This window comes from Neolamprologus multifasciatus, chromosome 3 (genome assembly GCF_963576455.1).
Source record: "Neolamprologus multifasciatus chromosome 3, fNeoMul1.2, whole genome shotgun sequence".
NCBI lineage: Eukaryota > Metazoa > Chordata > Actinopteri > Cichliformes > Cichlidae > Neolamprologus > Neolamprologus multifasciatus.
In genome coordinates this window covers 13426491-13445124 of record NC_140441.1, presented here as the reverse complement: position 1 = coordinate 13445124, position 18634 = coordinate 13426491, and the positions used below count along the sequence as shown (strand labels likewise).

Genomic DNA, 18634 nt, shown 5'->3' with positions numbered 1-18634 from the left:
CCTGTTAATATTCTCTCTAGACAATAGCACATAGCAGTGTAATGTGATGCTTTCTGTTGTTTATTAACTTATAAATGTGTGTGCTTGAGGCAGAGCCTGTTTATAAAATCAAATCTGTCTTTTTGCTTCAGTCAGAGGGAATAAAACCAGATGATATCACCTGGGACGCCTTCCAGAAGCTTCTCGACAACTTATGTCTTCGACCTGAGATCCAGAGCATCTTTGAGGAAAGGTGCGCTTTAAGGATGCTCTAGCTATAGTCTTAGGATTTCTAGTAAAACTCTTGCCTACGTGTTATACACTCGGACTCTTATTTTCTCTCTGCTCCAGTGGCTCCAAGAGGAAGCCGTTCATCTCTTTAGACCAGCTAATGGACTTCATCAACCGCAGGCAGAGAGACTCCAGACTAAACGAGGTGCTCTACCCCCCACTGAAAAGAGACCAAGTCCGACAGATCATGGAGAAATACGAGACCAACACCAGTCAGCTGGAGAGAGGTCTGTAACTCTCTGTGTGGCATCAAGCTTTTATTCAGAGCTGAATCGGTGGACGTGATTGGTTGTTTTTAAAACGGACCTATTACAATTTTGTGTCTTTCTCCTCAAACACGCATGCTATTTAAAGTGCTGTATGCAGTATAGTTCTTGATTACCCTGATGAAGCGATAGCAGGCCAAAAAACGTTGGTCAAGTACTAAGGCTGTTCTTTATCTGTGTTATTATATTAATAAACCTGCCATAACTATGTTAATCCGCGATCTGCGAGATGATTGGCTGTCCTGCCTGCAGCGATCACATCTGGCTGCCCTCTGCACCTGTTGATGCCTCTCCTAAGAACAGCAGTCTTTGATCTGTTGGGATGTTTCCGGCTGTTTTGAAACGCTGTCATCGCGTTCTTTCTTGCAGACCAAATCAGTTTGCAGGCATTCAGTCGGTATCTGGGAGGAGAGGAAAACACCATCGTACCTCCAGAGAGGCTGGACATCATCGACGACATGAACCAACCGCTCTCTCACTACTTTATCAACTCGTCACACAACACGTACCTCACAGGTGTGACATGTAAACAGCATGCATGCAAGCGTGATGGTTCATTTGCTGGGCGCTTTTAGGTTCTGAACCCATAGCTCTTCTCGTATCTTAGTGGGCCAGCTGACCGGGAATTCTTCGGTGGAGATGTATAGGCAGGTGCTGCTCACCGGTTGTCGCTGTATTGAGCTGGACTGCTGGAAGGGCCGACCACAAGATGAAGAACCCTACATCACCCACGGGTTCACCATGACCACTGAGATCCCCTTTAAGGTGGGAGCTGCTGCAGAAATGTCACAGGCACAATTCTGCTCTCTTTGACGTTTTTGTTTTCCTCTTGATCAGCTTGGTCAGTTGCAGTTTTGTGTAATTTTTTACTCTTGTAAAAAAATTTACTGTGGAGTAATTTTCAACAAACAAAACCTGTGCTGAGGGATTGTATCCAGTTTTGAGTTTTTATCATTCGTGTCTTGACTGCAGGAAGTGATTGAAGCCATAGCAGAGAGTGCTTTCAAGACCTCGCCATACCCCGTCATCCTGTCCTTTGAAAACCACGTAGATTCGTAAGTTGCACATCTGTGTGTGTTTTGTCAGGAGTATTCAGATGATTTGGTCTTCTGCAGACTCTTTGCATTAGGGATAAACACAGCACGCTTGAGTTCAGCTTATTTAATACCAGACCAGATGCAAATCCAATCCTTTGAAGGAAATGCTCGCTCTGTAACATGTGCAGTGTTCAGAGTGCAAAACATTCCTAAACCAATGAAGGGTTTATTGGGTTAATGATTTTTAGGACACTAAACCAACCAACCAACCATTTCCTCTGTCCTTTCAGAGCAAAGCAGCAGGCTAAGATGGCAGAGTACTGCAGGACAATCTTTGGAGATGCGCTGCTCATCGAGCCATTGGAGAAATATCCAGTAAGTCATCTCTGATGTGGATGCTGAGCTTTTCCCTCAATTTGCTCCTGCCACACTTGTAAAAGTGTAAAAGTCTAAATAACTCAAGATGTCTGAACAGATCAGGTCACTGCTGGGCTGAAAAACTTGAAGCTTTTTTCCCCCCGTTCACCCAGATAAAAACCAAAGTTTCTAAACCCTGCACTCAGTGAACAGTGTATTAGCAAAGACGGATAACAGGCTTCTAGCTGTTTCATGTGTACTCAGCCTTTTTAATGGGGTTTATAATGAAAGGTAACATCCCACGAGCCTGAATATAGCTCTAGTGTGTGACTTGAAGACGTCCATTTATACCAGGTAGCCAATGATCAGCCTAGATTTGAATCTTTAGCCATGTACTTGTTTTATAATCAGCTCAGCGAGGGGGTTCAGATGAAAGCAAAACAGCAAAAAGGATAGAGCATCATCTTGGTATATACTGCACTTGATGGTGCTATAGGCTAGAAGTTGGCTTTTGATGTTTTTCCACACCTACAATGAGTTTTTAAATGATGATTAGCAGCACCCTCATGTAGTTCCACATTCAGTGGTGTTAATGCGTGGGGGGTTTAGGTCATGTGTTTGGTTTTTCAGTCTAGTTTTGGATGATCACTCTTTCTCTGTCTTTCTGAGTCTCTCTGTTTCTCTACAAATATACAATTTGTCCCTTTTTATTTATATAACAACTTTGAAGTTGTTTTTTTTAGTTTTAATGATTACATTTGCTGTTCCTCAAGGCAAATTATTAAGACACTAATATCTTTTTACTCGTCTGTCACGGTGTTACTCAACTTACAAACCATCAAATACGATTGCACTCCTTATGCCGATCAGCTTGTGACCTGACCCGTCATGCTTGGCTTTTGGCTTCACAACGCACAAACAAACAAGAAGTATCAGCTGGTTCAGTCCCAACCGATGGCCTATAAAAAATGTCATTACCAAGGTAGAAACATCTCATCATGGGTGAAGCCAATGAGCTCTCTCACAACCTTATTGTTGCAAAACATACTAATGGCACTGGTTACAGAACAATTTCTAAACTATTGAAGGTTCAAGCGAGCACTGTTGAGGCCATAATCCAGAAGTGGAAATGACATCATTTCACCATAAACCAGCAACAACCAGGTGGTCCCCACAAGATCTACAGAAAGACCTGCAGTCAGCAGGCACCATTGTTTCAAAGAAAACCATAAATAATGCAGTCAACCGCCATGCCCTGTATGCACGCTCATCATACAAGACTGAAGAAGCATGTTTAAAGTTTGCTGAACAACATTTAGACAAGCCTGTGAAATACTGGGAGACTATAGTCTTGTCAGATGAGACCAAAATTGAACCGTTTGGATGCAATAAATCACACCATGTCTGGAGGTCAAAGGGACTGCATTTCACCCCGAAAACACCAAACCAAGAGTGAAGTTTGGAGATGTGAACATCACGGTGTGGTGTGGCTGTTCTAGCAAGCAGCACTGGCAAGCTTCCGATAAAAGGAAGCTAACAAGGAAGGATGGGTGAATGGAAAATGTACCAAGACATTCTTGATTAAGAATCTGCTGCCGTCTGCTAGGATGATGATGATGATGAAATGAGGATTGATGTTGCAGCAAGACAATGATCCCAAACACACAGCCAAAGAAACTTAATTTGTTTCAGAGAAAGAAAATAAAGCTGCTAGAACGGCCCGGCCAATCACCTGACCCGAATCCAATTTAAAAAATCAGGATTTGAAGAGTGTTTGTGTGGATGAATGGGCCAAAATCCCACCTTAGCAAAGCATGCGACTAGTTTCTCCATACAGGAGGCTTTTGTTCAGCATTAAATACATTTCAGTAAGCGCGTTCAACACTTTTTCCCGGTGCTGACATCTGGTGAGAATTTCACGTCAGTAGCACCTTTAGAGATATATTTACTTAGAAAATTGGAGGAGTTTTCAACACTTATTTTAGCCTCTGCATTTCTAGTTTCAAGAGTCATAGAGGCCAGTTTAACATTACCAAACTGTTGAAAACTGTGACCTTGTTTGCTTTGCTTCTTTTAGCGCAGACTCATTATTCATCTCAGATAAAGGCACATGTGCTTCTTTTTATTGCTCAGCTCATTCAGTCAAGTAAAGATAAGAAAAGATCCTCTATTTATCCCCAGAGCTAGAAAATTACTGTTACATCACCTAAAACGTTAACCGTAGAACAGCTTGGAAGTAAAGTAGAATAGCTTGCAAGAAAAGCAAAAACCAAAACGATACAATAATGATAAAGAAAAAGAGCTCAACAGGGCAAAACTTGCAGAAAAGAAGGAGCACAAAAATCGTATTTTCTGGTCAAAGATGTGTAGCTCTAAAATACCTCTTCTCATTATATTTAAATATCAAGAAGCTCGACAATGCGACTACATTATTCTCCTCCCTCTGACAGCATGGTGTTATCCTTGTGATTTTAGCTGAGTGAAGGTCAGCTGCTGCCTTCGCCGCAGGAATTGATGGGGAAGATCCTTATTAAAAACAAGAAGAAACATCACCATCACCGACCCTCTGAGAGTGGCAGCATAAGGCGCAAAGAGCCAGGGGAGCAGTCTTCGCCTCACAACGGTAAAGTGCAGGCAACCACCTGTTCTCCCCTGCTAGGATAATAACATCAACTTAGCCTTTGTAATGTGGTAAATGATTGCAACTGAAAACGAAGTTGATGTAGACAATCAAAAGAATTCCTGTTAAGCTGATAGTTTGCTGTTGCGTGTGTAGACTGCCCTCTGACAGAAGAGGGAAGCCAACTCCTGTCCAATGGAGAGGAAAAGCTGGCTGAAAGGATGGTGAAAGACTCCGAGCCTCGGAAGTCCATTGGTGGGTTGAAGAAACAAAGGATCCCAGCACATTGTAGAAGTTGTCTTATGTAAAGTTACTTTTTTTAATCACACCCTACCAGGAGGTGAAGGAGAGAGCGAGGAGGAGGACGAGGACGAGTCGGTAGTGGCAGAGCTGAAAAAGCCAAACTCCGACGAGGTAGGTGCCAGCAAGAGGACTGATGGATTGTTTGACTGGCTGGTATTAGGCTGCTTTACGGATTAGTGGTATCTGCCTCCCGCAGGGTACCGCCAGCAGCGAGGCGAACGCCACGGAGGAGATGTCAAATCTCGTCAACTACATTGAACCCGTCAAATTTAAGACCTTTGAATGGGCAGCTAGTAAGTGTGTGTGTGAGTGCGTGTGCGTGCTTAACGGAAAAGGAAGGATGCATTCACTTTATCAGGCAAAAACTGCGAGTGAGAGGAGCAGCCGTGTTTATGGTGTAGCTCATTAGCCAAACAGACTCACTCACAGGTAGCATCATCTTGTCACAGGTTATTCTGACTTGTTTTTTTCCCCCTTTGCTTCTCATTTCTTTCAACAGAGAGGAAGAGGTTCTTTGAGATGTCATCGTTTGTTGAAACCAAAGGCATGGATGCCCTGAAGAGCTTCCCTATAGAGTTTGTTGAGTATCCTTGCAAGCTTAAGTTTAAAAGTGGTAAAAAGGAGTATTTGGGCAAGGTTTAAAAAGTACAATTTATGGTGTCATGAGAATTTACTTGCTGAATTATTATTTACTGGGTGTACTGACTTTCTCAAATCTTAGGAATAAAGATTAAACGCACAAAAACCGCTGGTAGGCATACTTTCCCGTCTGTGTAGTTAGGCGGGCTAGCTTTTCTCCCTCATTTCTAATCTTCGTGCTTCAAGTTAACCGCCCATCAGCCGTAGCCTCAGTTTTAGCGGACATTGAAAGTAGTATCAGTTTTCTCATCTGACTGTAGAAAATCAACCAAACAACTGTTTCTCTAAATATCAGCTGCGCTGTCAGTCCTTCTCAACAGTTTTTGACATTATTGATGGAGGAAAATGTCTCATCTGGTTTTGATCTCGACCTTAGACCAAACACCAGTGACTCTTTTTTTTCTGGTGCAGTTTACAGTGTGTAATAAATAAATAGTCTCTGCACATGTGCAAGACTCTACCTCTGTATACAGTGTTAATCCTTAGCAGGACTCCTCCAGGTACAATAAGAACCAGCTGAGCCGAATCTATCCTAAAGGAACGAGAGTAGACAGCTCCAACTACATGCCTCAGCTTTTCTGGAACGTCGGATGCCAGATGGTGGCGCTAAACTTCCAGACACTTGGTAAGTTGTGCTACTTTTAGTCTTGGACATAAAGAAACTGGATGTGTTTAAAAGTTAAGCCTAAACTGTAAGACAGCAAACCCTTTGCATTCACATCATGGAACAAATTGGGACTAACTTGGAACACCAAAAAGACTCAAGTATTCAAACCCTAACCCAAAAAATATTGATGATGTCCTATAACTTCAAGCTGTCCTCATTCTACATGGAGCTACTTTTATACAGGGTGGGCCATTTATATGGATACACCATAATAAAATGGGAATGGGGCAAACTCCTCAAGATGGGTGGGGACCATGGTGGCCATTTAGAAGTCGGCCATCTTGGATACAACTTTTGTTTTTTCAATAGGAAGAGGGCCATGTGACACATCAAACTTATTGGTAATGTCACAAGAAAAACAATGGTGTGCTTGGTTTCAGCGTAATTTCATGAGTTATTTACAAGTTTCTGACCACTTATAAAATGTGTTCAATGTGCTGCCCATTGTGTTGGATTGTCAATGCAACCCTCTTCTCCCACTCTTCACACACTGATAGCAACACCGCAGGAGAAATGCCAGCACAGGCATCCAGTATCCGTAGTTTCAGGTGCTGCACATCTTGTATCTTCACACCATAGACAATTGCCTTCAGATGACCCCAAAGATAAAAGTTTTAAGGGGGTCAGATCGGAAGACCTTGGGGGCCATTCAACTGGCCCACAACGACCAATCCACTTTCCAGGAAACTGTTCTTCTAGGAATGCTCGGACCTGGCACCCATAATGTGGTGGTGCACCATCTTGCTGGAAAAACTCAGGGAACGTGCCAGCTTCAGTGCATAAAGAGGGAAACACATCATCATGTAGCAATTTCAAATATCCAGTGGCCTTGAGGTTTCCATTGATGAAGAATGGACCCACTATCGTTGTACCCCATATACCACACCAAACCATCACTTTTGTTGTTCCAACAGTCTTGGAGGGATCCATCCAATGTGGGTTAGTGTCAGACCAATAGCGGTGGTTTTGTTTGTTAACTTCACCATTCACATAAAAGTTTGCCTCATCACTGAACAAAATCTTCTGCGTGAACTGAGGGTCCTGTTCCAGTTTTTGTTTTGCCCATTCTGCAAATTCTGTGCGCCAATCTGGGTCATCCTCGTTGAGATGCTGCAGTAGCTGAAGTTTGTAAGGGTGCCATTCGTGAGTAGCTAATATCCGCCGAAGGGATGTTCGACTAATGCCACTCTCCAGTGACATGCGGCAAGTGCTACGCTGTGGGCTCTTGCTGAATGAAGCTAGGACAGCCACTGATGTTTCTTCATTAGTGACAGTTTTCTTGCGTCCACATTTTGCAAATCCAACACTGAACCAGTTTCACGAAACTTAGCAAGCAGTTTGCTGACTGTAGCATGGGAGATGGGTGGTCTCGTAGGGTGTCTTGCATTGAAATCTGCTGCAATGACCCGGTTACTGCGTTCACCAGATATCAACACAATTTCCATCCGCTTCTCACGTGTTAACCTCTTCGACATGTCAATGGCTGTGAACAAAGCGAAACTTGTAAATAACTCATGAAATAAAGTTACGTTGAAACCAAGCACACCATTGTTTTTCTTGTGACATTACCAATAAGTTTGATGTGTCACATGGCCCTCTTCCTATGGAAAAAACAAAAGTTGTATCCAAGATGGCCGACTTCTAAATGGCCACCATGGTCACCGCCCATCTTGAGGAGTTTGCCCCCTCACATATACTAATGTGCCACAAACAGGACTTTAATATCACCAACCATTCCCATGTTATTACGGTGTATCCATATAAATGGCCCACCCTTTTACATGCTTTACATGCAATGGGACTCAGAGTGGACAACAAATCTTCATGCCACACACACAAACATTGTCCCCCAGCACAGGCTGAAGCCATGCCATCGTAGTGTTTGCTTGGATTGAACTGGCACCTGAGTATGGGCAACCCATTTTTTATTGGCCTTAATGGTGACAAATTCAACCGGCCTAAAATTAAGCTTTGAGTGAAAAGATGCTAAGTAAACCCTGCAAACACCTGGTGGCACCATCTAAACACTCTAACAATTATTAATAGCTATGAATAATATGCATTTATCATTACTGTGGTTTATGTATTTGTAAAGTTGTTTTAATTTAATCTTTCAAAGTCTTTAGTCAATTAAAGGTTGGAATTCTGATGCTGGTTGATACCAATATCTGCTCTGTTTTGTTCTTCCTTACTCTTAGACCTTCCTATGCAGCTGAACATGGGTGTGTTTGAGTATAATGGCCTGAGCGGTTACCTGTTGAAGCCAGAGTTCATGAGAAGGACAGACAAACACTTTGACCCTTTCACAGAAAACATAGTAGACGGCATAGTCGCTAACACGGTCAAAATTAAAGTAAGACACATCTGAGTTCAGTATTTGCAATTTCGTTGCTCCCGTGAGTGAAAAAATGACAAATTTGTAACCCAACCAGGTGATCTCAGGCCAGTTCCTGACAGATAAGAAGGTTGGTGTGTATGTGGAAGTGGACATTTTTGGACTTCCAGCTGACACAAAAAGGAAGTACAGAACCAAAACATCTAATGGGAACTCGCTGGACCCTGTGTGGGATGATGAAATGTTTGTCTTTAACAAGGTAACAGACAAACAGAGCAGGGTTCGCATATCTTTTAAACCTTTATCTCTTGCTCTCTAAACTTCTCTTGTGGTGTCAACATTCTCCAGGTGGTCCTCCCTACACTGGCCTCTCTGAGAATAGCTGTGTTTGAGGAAAACGGCAAGTTCATTGGACACCGGATTCTCCCTGTTTCGGCTATTAGGCCGGGTAAGGAAATAAACACTCTTGGCATCAAACAGTCACTATCAGAGGCCATCACTGATACTTTATTTGCACTCAGTGGGAACATCGTACATGGTCTTTTACCATCTGTACTAACATCAGTTATTTATTTCTTCCTCCTTCTAGGCTACCATTACATCAACCTGAAGAATGAGCTAAACCAGCCGCTTATGCTGCCGTCACTTCTGGTTTATACTGAAGCTCAGGACTACATCCCTAATGAACACCAGGGTAATGACACCATGCAAGCATCACTCTGGATTAATATGTCACACAAACAGGCTAAAAATAAACTACATCCACAAACCTTTGAGGCATTTCTCTTTTCTTCTTGCATTCAGCAACTTTTGCCCAATATATCCTCGACCTAGCTTATAGATAACACTTTTAAAGAAGCAACTTTTAAACAATAATTAGTAGCAGATTTAGCTGTGTGGTCACCTGACCACCCTGAAGATGACACTAGCCAGCACATGTTCGTGTATAGTTTTGTCTCTAGCCCACTTGCATATGAAGGTGTTTTATTATTTGGTCAAACCATGTTTCAGTGTTTGGATCTGGATTTTTTAATTATTATTTTTTAATTACTTTCATTTTCTTTATATGTATTGTATCTGTTGAGCAATAACTTTTTGTGGAAATACTTACTTATCTAAGTCTCATACCTTTTTAGCTAAAAAAAAAAAAAAGTAGAAATTGAAATTGTTACCTTTAGCTAACTTTTAGCTAAAATGTTTGTCTTCTCTGTTTATTGGCTAGTTGTTATGATATTATATACATGGCAACATGTGGCTTTAAAGGAAGAATTTTAATAGTTTAAGGTTAGTTTTGAAATTCACTTATTTACTGTTTTCCTGAAATTAAACTGTTTACAGACATGAGCGGTATCAAAGTTAGCAACCAGCTAGCCTAGCTTAGCATGGCAAAATGGAGGGCAAAGGCTAGCATGACTCCCACAAACAGACTTAAACAATGAATCTACCCTAAGAATGAAAACTATTCTCATATTATTATTTTGTCAGCCATGTTTACAGCACTATAAGTTACACTAACTTGTATATTGTTTCATGGATATCTGTGTGTGTCTTCAGAGTATGCAGAAGCTCTCACCAACCCTATTAAGCATATCAGTGAAAAGCACAAGAGAGAGACACAGCTAGCTAGTCTCTTAGAAGACAACAGTGAGGTGAGACAGGTATGTTGATCACATTAGTTCACCCACACTCTATTTTTGCTTTCGCCTGTACACTTTTATTGTAGGTTTTAATTCATTACATGTCATTTTCACCCAGCCTCTCACCAACCAGCCCAAAGAAGGAGAGAACAAGAGAGAACTCAATCCAGGATTTGGAATCCCCTCTCCTTCCCCAACACCTTATCCCCCCCCAAAGGAAGATCCCCCTGATGTCATCAAGTTACCTGCACCAGGTAGAGTCACGTCTAAATGATTAAGTATACAGATTCTACAGACCTGCACATGTGTTTGCTTGTTATAGTTGCATCTATAGCGTAATAGAAATTGTGATATCTTGAAACTGTATTGCTGTGTATTAGCACTGTGGCGTCTTGGTCCAAGACTCTATTATATGTTGAAATTACCTCACGAAATATGTTCACATATGTGTCTTTGATAAAGCTGTGAAATGACCTACTTTCACTGTGTGTGTGATTCATCCACATCCGCTATGTCAGTTTTTCACAAGTTAAAGCGTCAGGCTTTTCAAAATAAGACTTTTACAGTCCTTTTTTTCTAGCAGTGGCATCAAGTTCTGTTTATTTGCATCTGACCATCATCCATTTCATGCGCCCTGAGTGTGTGTCTCCTCTTGTGTTTATTTCTCTTTGTGCGTAGTACAATCTCAGAAGGAGGACCTCATAGGTACTGTCCTAACAGGTAAGGTCATCCCAGCTTATTCATTTCACTCATTTCACAGAAATCTCACACACAGCTAAGTGTGCAAAAATTATTTTATGGTCAGGCTGGCCAAGATGGAAATGACAAGTTTACAGCAACATTTATGCTGGTTTGTGTGTTTGTCAGATGTCAAGGTTCAGTCTGTAGAGGAGCTGCAGCAGAATAAACATTATGAAAAGCTCCTTAAAAAACAAAAAAAAGAACTCAAAGAGCTGCGCAAGAAACATCTGAAGAAGGTACACAGACGGATTCAATTATCGAAACTAGTAATTGAAGTATCAGTTTGTTGCTTGTTGCCTTTGTGCTGCAAAAATAAATTGGTTTTTGTGGTTTGTGTAGGTGTCTAATCTAAGTAAGGACCAGAAAACCCAGCTTCAGTCTGACACCCAAAGGAAACGCAGCCAGATTGAGAAACAACTCAAACGCAGTTTCAAGAAAAGGTAAGAGTGGACATGGGGTGTAACTGGGCAGTTTTTTCCCTGATGTTGGGGGGGAAAATCCTAAAATATGAAAAAAGGAACCAGTGATGGAGAATAGTTTTTCAAAAGAATGCTAATGAAATGTGTTAAGAAGGAGATACTTTGTAGAAGATGTGAAAGAGCTTACCTGAAATTGTACCTCAGTGAGTCCCAGGAACTGGTGCAGAGCGAGTTGGCTGCCTTGGATGATCTGGAGAAGCAGAAGAATCAGCTGAAAGACATTCACATGCAGCAACTCCTAAAACTACGTGAAGAGCTTTTTGCAATCGAAAGAGAGAAGCAAAAAACACACCTGCAAGAGGTAATCTCTCTCTCATACACACACAGCTCTTGCATGTACAGTGCTGTGAACAGCTAGTACTTCCATAAGATTTAAAAGTGTAATTGTAATTGGTAAGCACATGCCAGGCTGCTAATCAAGCGCACTTGATTATTTATCTTCAGGTACTGTGAAAACTTCCAGAAAAGCGAATGTTTTGTCAGTTTTCTGTGCTGGAGCATTGTCGTGTGTGTTAACACAATGCCACGATCTTCAAACCGAGGAATGCTCAGAGAAACTGCCAAAACTTCATCTCAGGCTCTGCAGACATCAGTTAGCGTGTTAAATGTTAAAGTTTATGACTCACACCCAGCATGGTGGTGGAGGTGTGATGACCTGGGTACCTTGCAGTCACTGAACTAACCATGAACTCCTTTGTACACCAAAGTATTCTAGAGACAAAAGTGAGGACATCTGTCCAAAAGCTAAAGCTTGGCTGAAACTGGGTCACGAAACAGGTCATTGAGCTCAAGCACAGCAGGCAACCTACAACAGAGTGCCTGAGTAGTTGCGTCACAATGCTCCAATCAAAGTCCAGACCTCAACCTGGTTGAAATGCTGTGGTGTTACCTTAATAGAACTGTGCATAAACAAATGTCAGTGATTTGAAGCAATGTTGTAGAAAGTGCAGTGATTTGCTAACAGGCCGTCTTTTCTGGGCTGTGTTTCTAGGCCCACCAGAAGTTGAAGGAGATTGCCAGCGAATGCCAAGCAGCTCAGGTGAAAAAGGTCAAGGAGCTATGTGAGAAGTAAGTCAGTCCATTTCTACACTGGGGGGGGGGGATGTTGCGCGTGTCAATCATGCAGGCATAGTGTGAATGTTCACTGCTATACGGACGAAGATGTATGTCTTTTTAAATGTTTTAAAATCCCACCAACGTTCCTAAAATCAGTACATTAAAGGACTATTAAATGGATATTAAATGCTGGATGCCACAGCAGCTAAATATGACTTATGGATCATATATGTCTACCGAACTGAAAACACCACATCTGAGCGCCTTGTGTATAAAGTTTGGCCAATATTGTAAAAAGCTCTGCACCATTTTTTTTAATAATATACTTGTTTGAGTCAGCAGCCAGACGTCTTACTGAAACCAAAAAAAGAGAACACTCCTGTTTTAGATTTATTTCTAGTTTTTGTTTTGTTTGTATTATGTTATTATAATTTAACATGAATGATCAAATGAAAAAAGCTGAGTCAGAAGGAATTTGTATCAGATGTTTGGGGGATGACAATCTCCTTTTAGCTACTATGGTTTCATTATATCATTTTTGCTTTATCTGCAAGATTGATTTGATAGTCCTTGTCTGGACCTACTATCTGTGTGTCACTGTGTCTGCAGGGAGAAGAAAGAGCTCCAGAAGATCCTGGACAGGAAACGACTAAACAGCATCAGTGAAGCCAAGAACCGTGAAAAAGACAAGGCTGAATCGTAATAATTTTTTTTTAAGCATTAGTAAAGAAAAAGAGCCTTATCTTAAAGAATTGAATTCCTCACTCTTCTTTTCATCCTTATATTTTTCTCTTTAGGGAACTGAATGAGATCAACAGGAAACACATTCAAGATTCTGTCTCTTTAATCCGTGGGGTAAGTACTCTAGCACACACACACTTCATCTTTTATCACCAGCAGTCCATTTTTCTTGTTTATAGCTCATATTTCTATTATTGATATCAACTTCAAAGCACTTCCTTTGTCTTTGTTTTTGATAAAGATAGATAGATAAAAACGTTATTAATCCCTCGGGTGGGTTCCTCTGGGAAATTTGGTTTCCAAAAAAGCACAGCACCGACAGACGTTACAGAGTTAGAATATATATATATATATATATATATATATATATATATATATATATATATATATATATATATATATATATATATATATATATATATATATATATAGGAGTTAAACAGTCTGATGGCGTGTGGGTTTTTTAAATTCAACATTTTCCCCCTTTCCTTTTTCCTTTCTGTATCCCAGCTGGAGGAAGCGCAGACCAGGAGAGACGACAAGCTGCTGCAGAGGCATCGGGACGTCCTACAACACATAGACGAGGAGCTTCCACAGGTGAGCAAAAGAAGCGAGACTAAAAAAGTTTGATCTGCAAAAAATCCCCAACTTGGTTAGAAATACATGTAGCAACAATGCTGGCATCTCTATAAATAGAAATTAAGAAATGACAAAGATAAGCCCAGGGGTTTATTTTTAAACTCTCACTTTAGGATCACAAAAATGAAACCAGTGGTCAGCTGGTCAGTTACAGGAGCACGTTCAGTGAGAGACTGAGAGTACCGAAAAGCACCACTGAACGACACAGGAAATCTTTCCTTCCTGTGGCCATCTCCCTGTACAATGCATCCACTTAACACACTGGTTACTGCTACAACTACACATGTTTCTTTTCCAGCTATTTATTAATGAGTGACTTTGTGTGTGTATATATATATATATATATATATATATATATATATATATATATATATATATATATATGTGTGTGTGTGTGTGTGTGTGTGTGTGTGTGTGTGTATATATTGTACTATTCTTAGTTAGTGTATTGTCTGTCTTGTTAATGTTGGTTTATAATGGAGCACTGTAACAAAACAAAAAAAATTTCCCCCAGGGATCAATAAAGTATTCTGATTCTGATTCTGATTCTGAAGTTCTTTAAACCTGCATTGTTTCTACTGACCAGTAGGGGGCGACTCCACTGGTTGCAAATAGGAGATCAGCTGTTGTAGAAGTCAATGTGAATAATGAGGCTGCTTCCACCTTCAGTTACCGCCTCAGCGAATACTTTTTTTTTAATGTCTGATTTCAAATAGATACGATGGTTACAGCTATCTTCTATATACAGTCAGTTTCTTTATTCCAGTCATTTCCTGTTGTAGCTGAAATGAAAATGTGTTAATATTTTGCCTCTGTGTCGTCTGCAGCTTAAGTCTCAGTTGGATCGGAAACTGGAAGAGGAGTATCACCGCCTTCCCGAGGAGATCTGCCAGCACCTACAGCTCGAGCTGCAAAACAAAAATCTCCAAAAGAACGCGCTGTTCTCCGCCTTGTCCAATCATAGCAGTCCCAGTACAGGCTCGGGCCCACCCTCCAACTGCTCCACGCCCTCTAACTCCTCAACGCCCAGTCGGAGCACTTTGCACATGAGCCGGGACAATAGCACCGTCTCTCTGGCCGATTCCACTTCGTCGTCCACCACGCCCGTCTTGTCAGACGCAGAAATGTTGTTCAATTAAAACTTTTACTCGTTCAAAGGAATATACAACAGGGGTCTATAGTGATTGTAATGTGGGATAGTAATGATGTAGAATATTTACTAATTTTATTCTTTCTTTTTAATCCTGACCTTTTTTTGGTCTTGTCTACAGAGCTATATTATTTTTTATTTTGGCCGTTTTTGTCAGAAAACTCATTGTGGATTATGTTGGAATAATTCATAAGAATCGTAACCAGAGCTGTTTTGTTTTATTGTTCTTTTCTTGTCTTGCTTTTAATGTCACCCCCCGTCATTCCTATTTTGTGTGGTCAGTCATCTTATTTCCAGGCTTATAATGGCTTTAACCTCTTTTTTTTTTTTTTTTGGACGTTTCTGGAAAGCTTTAACCTGTGCAGAGGGGGGAGCATAATTATAAACCACATAAGTAGCTCCCAGCTGCTGAGAGTAATGGTAAAGGGTACTTCTCACTACAAATGTGATCAGCTTTATTTCTTCACAGCTTTATCTCCTCGAGAAAGACGGGGAAATGAAACAGCCAAAGGAGATTTTTATTTTTCCCAGTTGTTATGAGGTTAGAAAAGTGCATCAGATGTGAGCATGTGAGTATCAGGACGGATAAAACGGGAAAAGGGTGATTTTAAAATTCCATTACAGCTGAACTTTTAGCTGTAATGACAGCGGCTGACCAGCAGGTGGTGCTACAGCCTTATCCATTTTATTTTTTTTTAAATTGGTGATTTGAGCTGTCTGTGCATGCAGCCTGATAATCCTATTAGACTGTACCCCAACACACACGCCTGCACATGCACACCTGGATTTGCCGCGTCATTGGTGGGGATGAAGCCTCTGCCCTTTAACCCTCCATGAAATTGCAGCCAATGAGGAAGGGGCAGAGGAGGGAGGGGGCATGAGCGCACATCCATCTGGCTACAAATTATGAGGAGTTTTGGTGACGCAACACTCGCTTTCTAAAACATGTGGGCATCTTTCTCGACACATTTACACAGTTTATTGGTTCAGGAACCCAAAGACTCTAAAATCCTCATCCCATCCAATCTGCTCCACGTAGATGCGTATTTAACGCACAATAGGGACAAATCAAAATAATTTTTTTCCAAATATCAGAGATTACGACACTCAAGGAAATTCGAGTGTGTATGTGTTTGTGGCCAGAACTTAATCTGTTGATGAGGCATCTGCTTGTGGGGACAGTAATACTTCCTACTAAATGGAGAGAGTTGGTGTGTATGCACTTCTGTTGGTGCAGTTAGTTTGACATCAAAAGCTAAAGTAGTGTCATTACTGTAGACGACAGTCTGATGATGACACAGAGCGGCACTATGACATCTTAATGTAAAAATGCACTCATTTTTCTTCTTTTGTTTAAATTAAGGCTTTCTATTAGCGTGGTATTAATTATTTAATGCTGCTTGAACTTCACTAAAGCCTCAAAAATACCACTTGCATGTTTCCATTTTTTTTTTAAATGGACATAAGGTACATGTACATTTTATGTTAGCTTAAATATGCCCTTCCCACACAGTTCCTTCACTGTATTGGATAGCAAAAATGGTGTGTGGCATTGTGATGTACAAACTGAATGGTACATTTAAGTTAAATATCAGTTTCTGTCTCTAGCAGAGCTCTCTGTTTGGCTGTATATATTTTGATTTTTTTTCCTCTTTACTTTTTTGTCAGTTTAACAGCAGCGGTCTTTGTTTTCTTTTCTCGTCCTCATCGAAGGGGGAAACGATGGTACTTTGTTTGTGTGTACTGTGTAGGTATTTAGCTGTATGTGAATTTTACTACTGACCACAAGTGCTGATGAAAGATGGAGGTGAGAGAGGTCAAAGATGGCTGAGAAGAGAAACGTGGGTTTCATTTAAATGTTTTCTCAAAGAAAATAACTATTGGATGACGTTTTGGGAGTCCTGTCTTGTCCTCTCCTACGTCCATCCTTCGATGAGCACTGGCTGCCTGTATTGTCTGTCTGATTGCCCCCTTCACACACATCATGTAAACTGTTATCTTTTGAAACTGAATTTTATACAACTTTTTGTCTTTTATTGTGATTCAAGTCTTTATTGATGAAAGACTGTGTCTATTCAGGCTGCTGAAAAATGAAACCCTTCATATCAAGTCCCCATCACAGACTCAGTATGTGTTATTTTTTTGGCATTTTAATATATCTGACGATTTAATGGCGCTGTTCTTTGTTCTCAAAAAGGAAATCTCTGAAACTAATAACAGTTTGGTTGGTTTTTCATATAGGTCAACAGTAGGATAGGATGATTTTCTGTGCCATGCTCCATAGAGTAGACCTACATGTGCATGCTTATTTGTGTAGTGTGTTATAGATTTGAGCCTTTATTTCCAACGTTGGTCTCAGAGGTGAAACTCACCAGTCTCAAATAATTTTACTTGCCAAAAATATCAACATACTCCTCGCAGGTCAGCTTGGTCCAAGTAATTTAATTCAATACTTTTTATAGTGCCAAATCACAGCACAAGTCATCTCAGGGCACTTTACATAGTAAGATCGAAACTATAATATTTTAAAGGGGGGAAAAAAAGAGTTAAGCACTTGGCAACAGTGGCAAGGAAAAACCCCCTTTTAACAGGAAATGACCTCTGGCTTGACTACGCCCACTGAGGCTGGCCATCTGCCTCAGCTTATTGGGGCTGAGGGAGGAGCAAAGAGAGGAAAAAAGCACTGAGAAACAAAAGTCCAACACATTCCATATCCAGCTAACACTATCTAATGTCCTTGAACATCATAAAGTCATGACTATTGGGTACTCGAGGTTTTTCCATTCCTGTTTTTGAGGAGAAACGTACATCCCATTTTTCATCTCTTTATGTTTAAATGCACTTTTACTCTATTTTACGTGTATATAAAAACCTTTAGTTCCTGTGACGCCGACATCAATGCAACTACTTTCTAAGGATTTTACTTCATGTGTAACGTATCAGCCGTTGTTTATTTTCTGTACTAGAAAGGTTTTCCTCTTTGCACTTTGAGCTTGGATTTATTTTGTACTGTTCTTTTGGGTTTTGGATGGAAAATGTCATCGCATCCTAAATGAGAGTTTTTAGATTTTAAAATTTTAGTGAGAAATCAAACACAAGTCATGCACCGCTTGCCAGAAGTCACATTTCTAAGCAGATCTGAGATTTCCATGTGGAAGTCCAATTTAATAATGCAACTCTTTTCTCTGCTGTTCGCAGGAAATGTATCTGTGTATGCAAGTGAATAAGTAGGCTACAGTATTTCAAATTCGTTTTTTCTTTTTGTGCAAAGCTTTTGATATGTGGACTCTTACTCTACTGTAGAAATTCATGTTGTCAGTGGCTTTACAGATGATGTACAGTGTCTTTATAGATGAGCTAAGACAAAGATTTTAAAACCGTTTACAGATGTCAGCTTAATATTAATTTATTTTAAGTATATTGGTGGGATCACCTTCTGAGGCTAGGGGAAAAAGAGGAGTCCAGTCTTCTTAATATAACAATTATAGGATGTATGTATCTCCTCCTTCATGAGTGGGCCAGTCTTTGCACGAGCATCGTCTTACACTGCGATTATTAACATTTTATTATAAATTCTTTTGATTTCCGTATTTTTCATCCCCCGCAAGTGCAATGTTAAATTGTCCATGTGTGTTTATTTTGGGTGTCAACACATGTCGCCCATATGTAACTTAACTTTGAAAAATTTGTATCGTTC

General features: G+C 40.5%; 1 protein-coding gene across 3 annotated transcripts in view; it reads left to right on the top strand.

The window, feature by feature from the left end:
- Positions 1 to 17054, top strand: part of plcb3 (phospholipase C, beta 3 (phosphatidylinositol-specific)) — a 57235-nt gene extending 40181 nt beyond the window's left edge. For 2 of the 3 annotated variants that reach the window (XM_085146964.1, XM_085146955.1), the window contains 27 exons: positions 132 to 232; positions 331 to 497; positions 906 to 1052; positions 1144 to 1301; positions 1509 to 1591; positions 1864 to 1948; positions 4406 to 4553; positions 4707 to 4805; positions 4888 to 4964; positions 5050 to 5146; positions 5353 to 5437; positions 5993 to 6117; positions 8358 to 8512; positions 8592 to 8753; positions 8843 to 8942; positions 9084 to 9188; positions 10049 to 10152; positions 10250 to 10385; positions 10810 to 10851; positions 10999 to 11108; positions 11212 to 11312; positions 11496 to 11652; positions 12343 to 12419; positions 13017 to 13106; positions 13205 to 13262; positions 13659 to 13745; positions 14615 to 17054. In XM_085146964.1, coding sequence (XP_085003090.1) covers positions 132 to 232; positions 331 to 497; positions 906 to 1052; positions 1144 to 1301; positions 1509 to 1591; positions 1864 to 1948; positions 4406 to 4553; positions 4707 to 4805; positions 4888 to 4964; positions 5050 to 5146; positions 5353 to 5437; positions 5993 to 6117; positions 8358 to 8512; positions 8592 to 8753; positions 8843 to 8942; positions 9084 to 9188; positions 10049 to 10152; positions 10250 to 10385; positions 10810 to 10851; positions 10999 to 11108; positions 11212 to 11312; positions 11496 to 11652; positions 12343 to 12419; positions 13017 to 13106; positions 13205 to 13262; positions 13659 to 13745; positions 14615 to 14926 — 3168 coding nt within the window. In that variant the 3' untranslated portion in view covers positions 14927 to 17054. The remainder of the gene's footprint in view (positions 1 to 131; positions 233 to 330; positions 498 to 905; positions 1053 to 1143; positions 1302 to 1508; positions 1592 to 1863; positions 1949 to 4405; positions 4554 to 4706; positions 4806 to 4887; positions 4965 to 5049; positions 5147 to 5352; positions 5438 to 5992; positions 6118 to 8357; positions 8513 to 8591; positions 8754 to 8842; positions 8943 to 9083; positions 9189 to 10048; positions 10153 to 10249; positions 10386 to 10809; positions 10852 to 10998; positions 11109 to 11211; positions 11313 to 11495; positions 11653 to 12342; positions 12420 to 13016; positions 13107 to 13204; positions 13263 to 13658; positions 13746 to 14614) is intronic. The other variant, XM_085146972.1, reaches the window with a different exon arrangement.
- The last annotated feature ends 1580 nt before the right edge of the window (positions 17055 to 18634 follow it).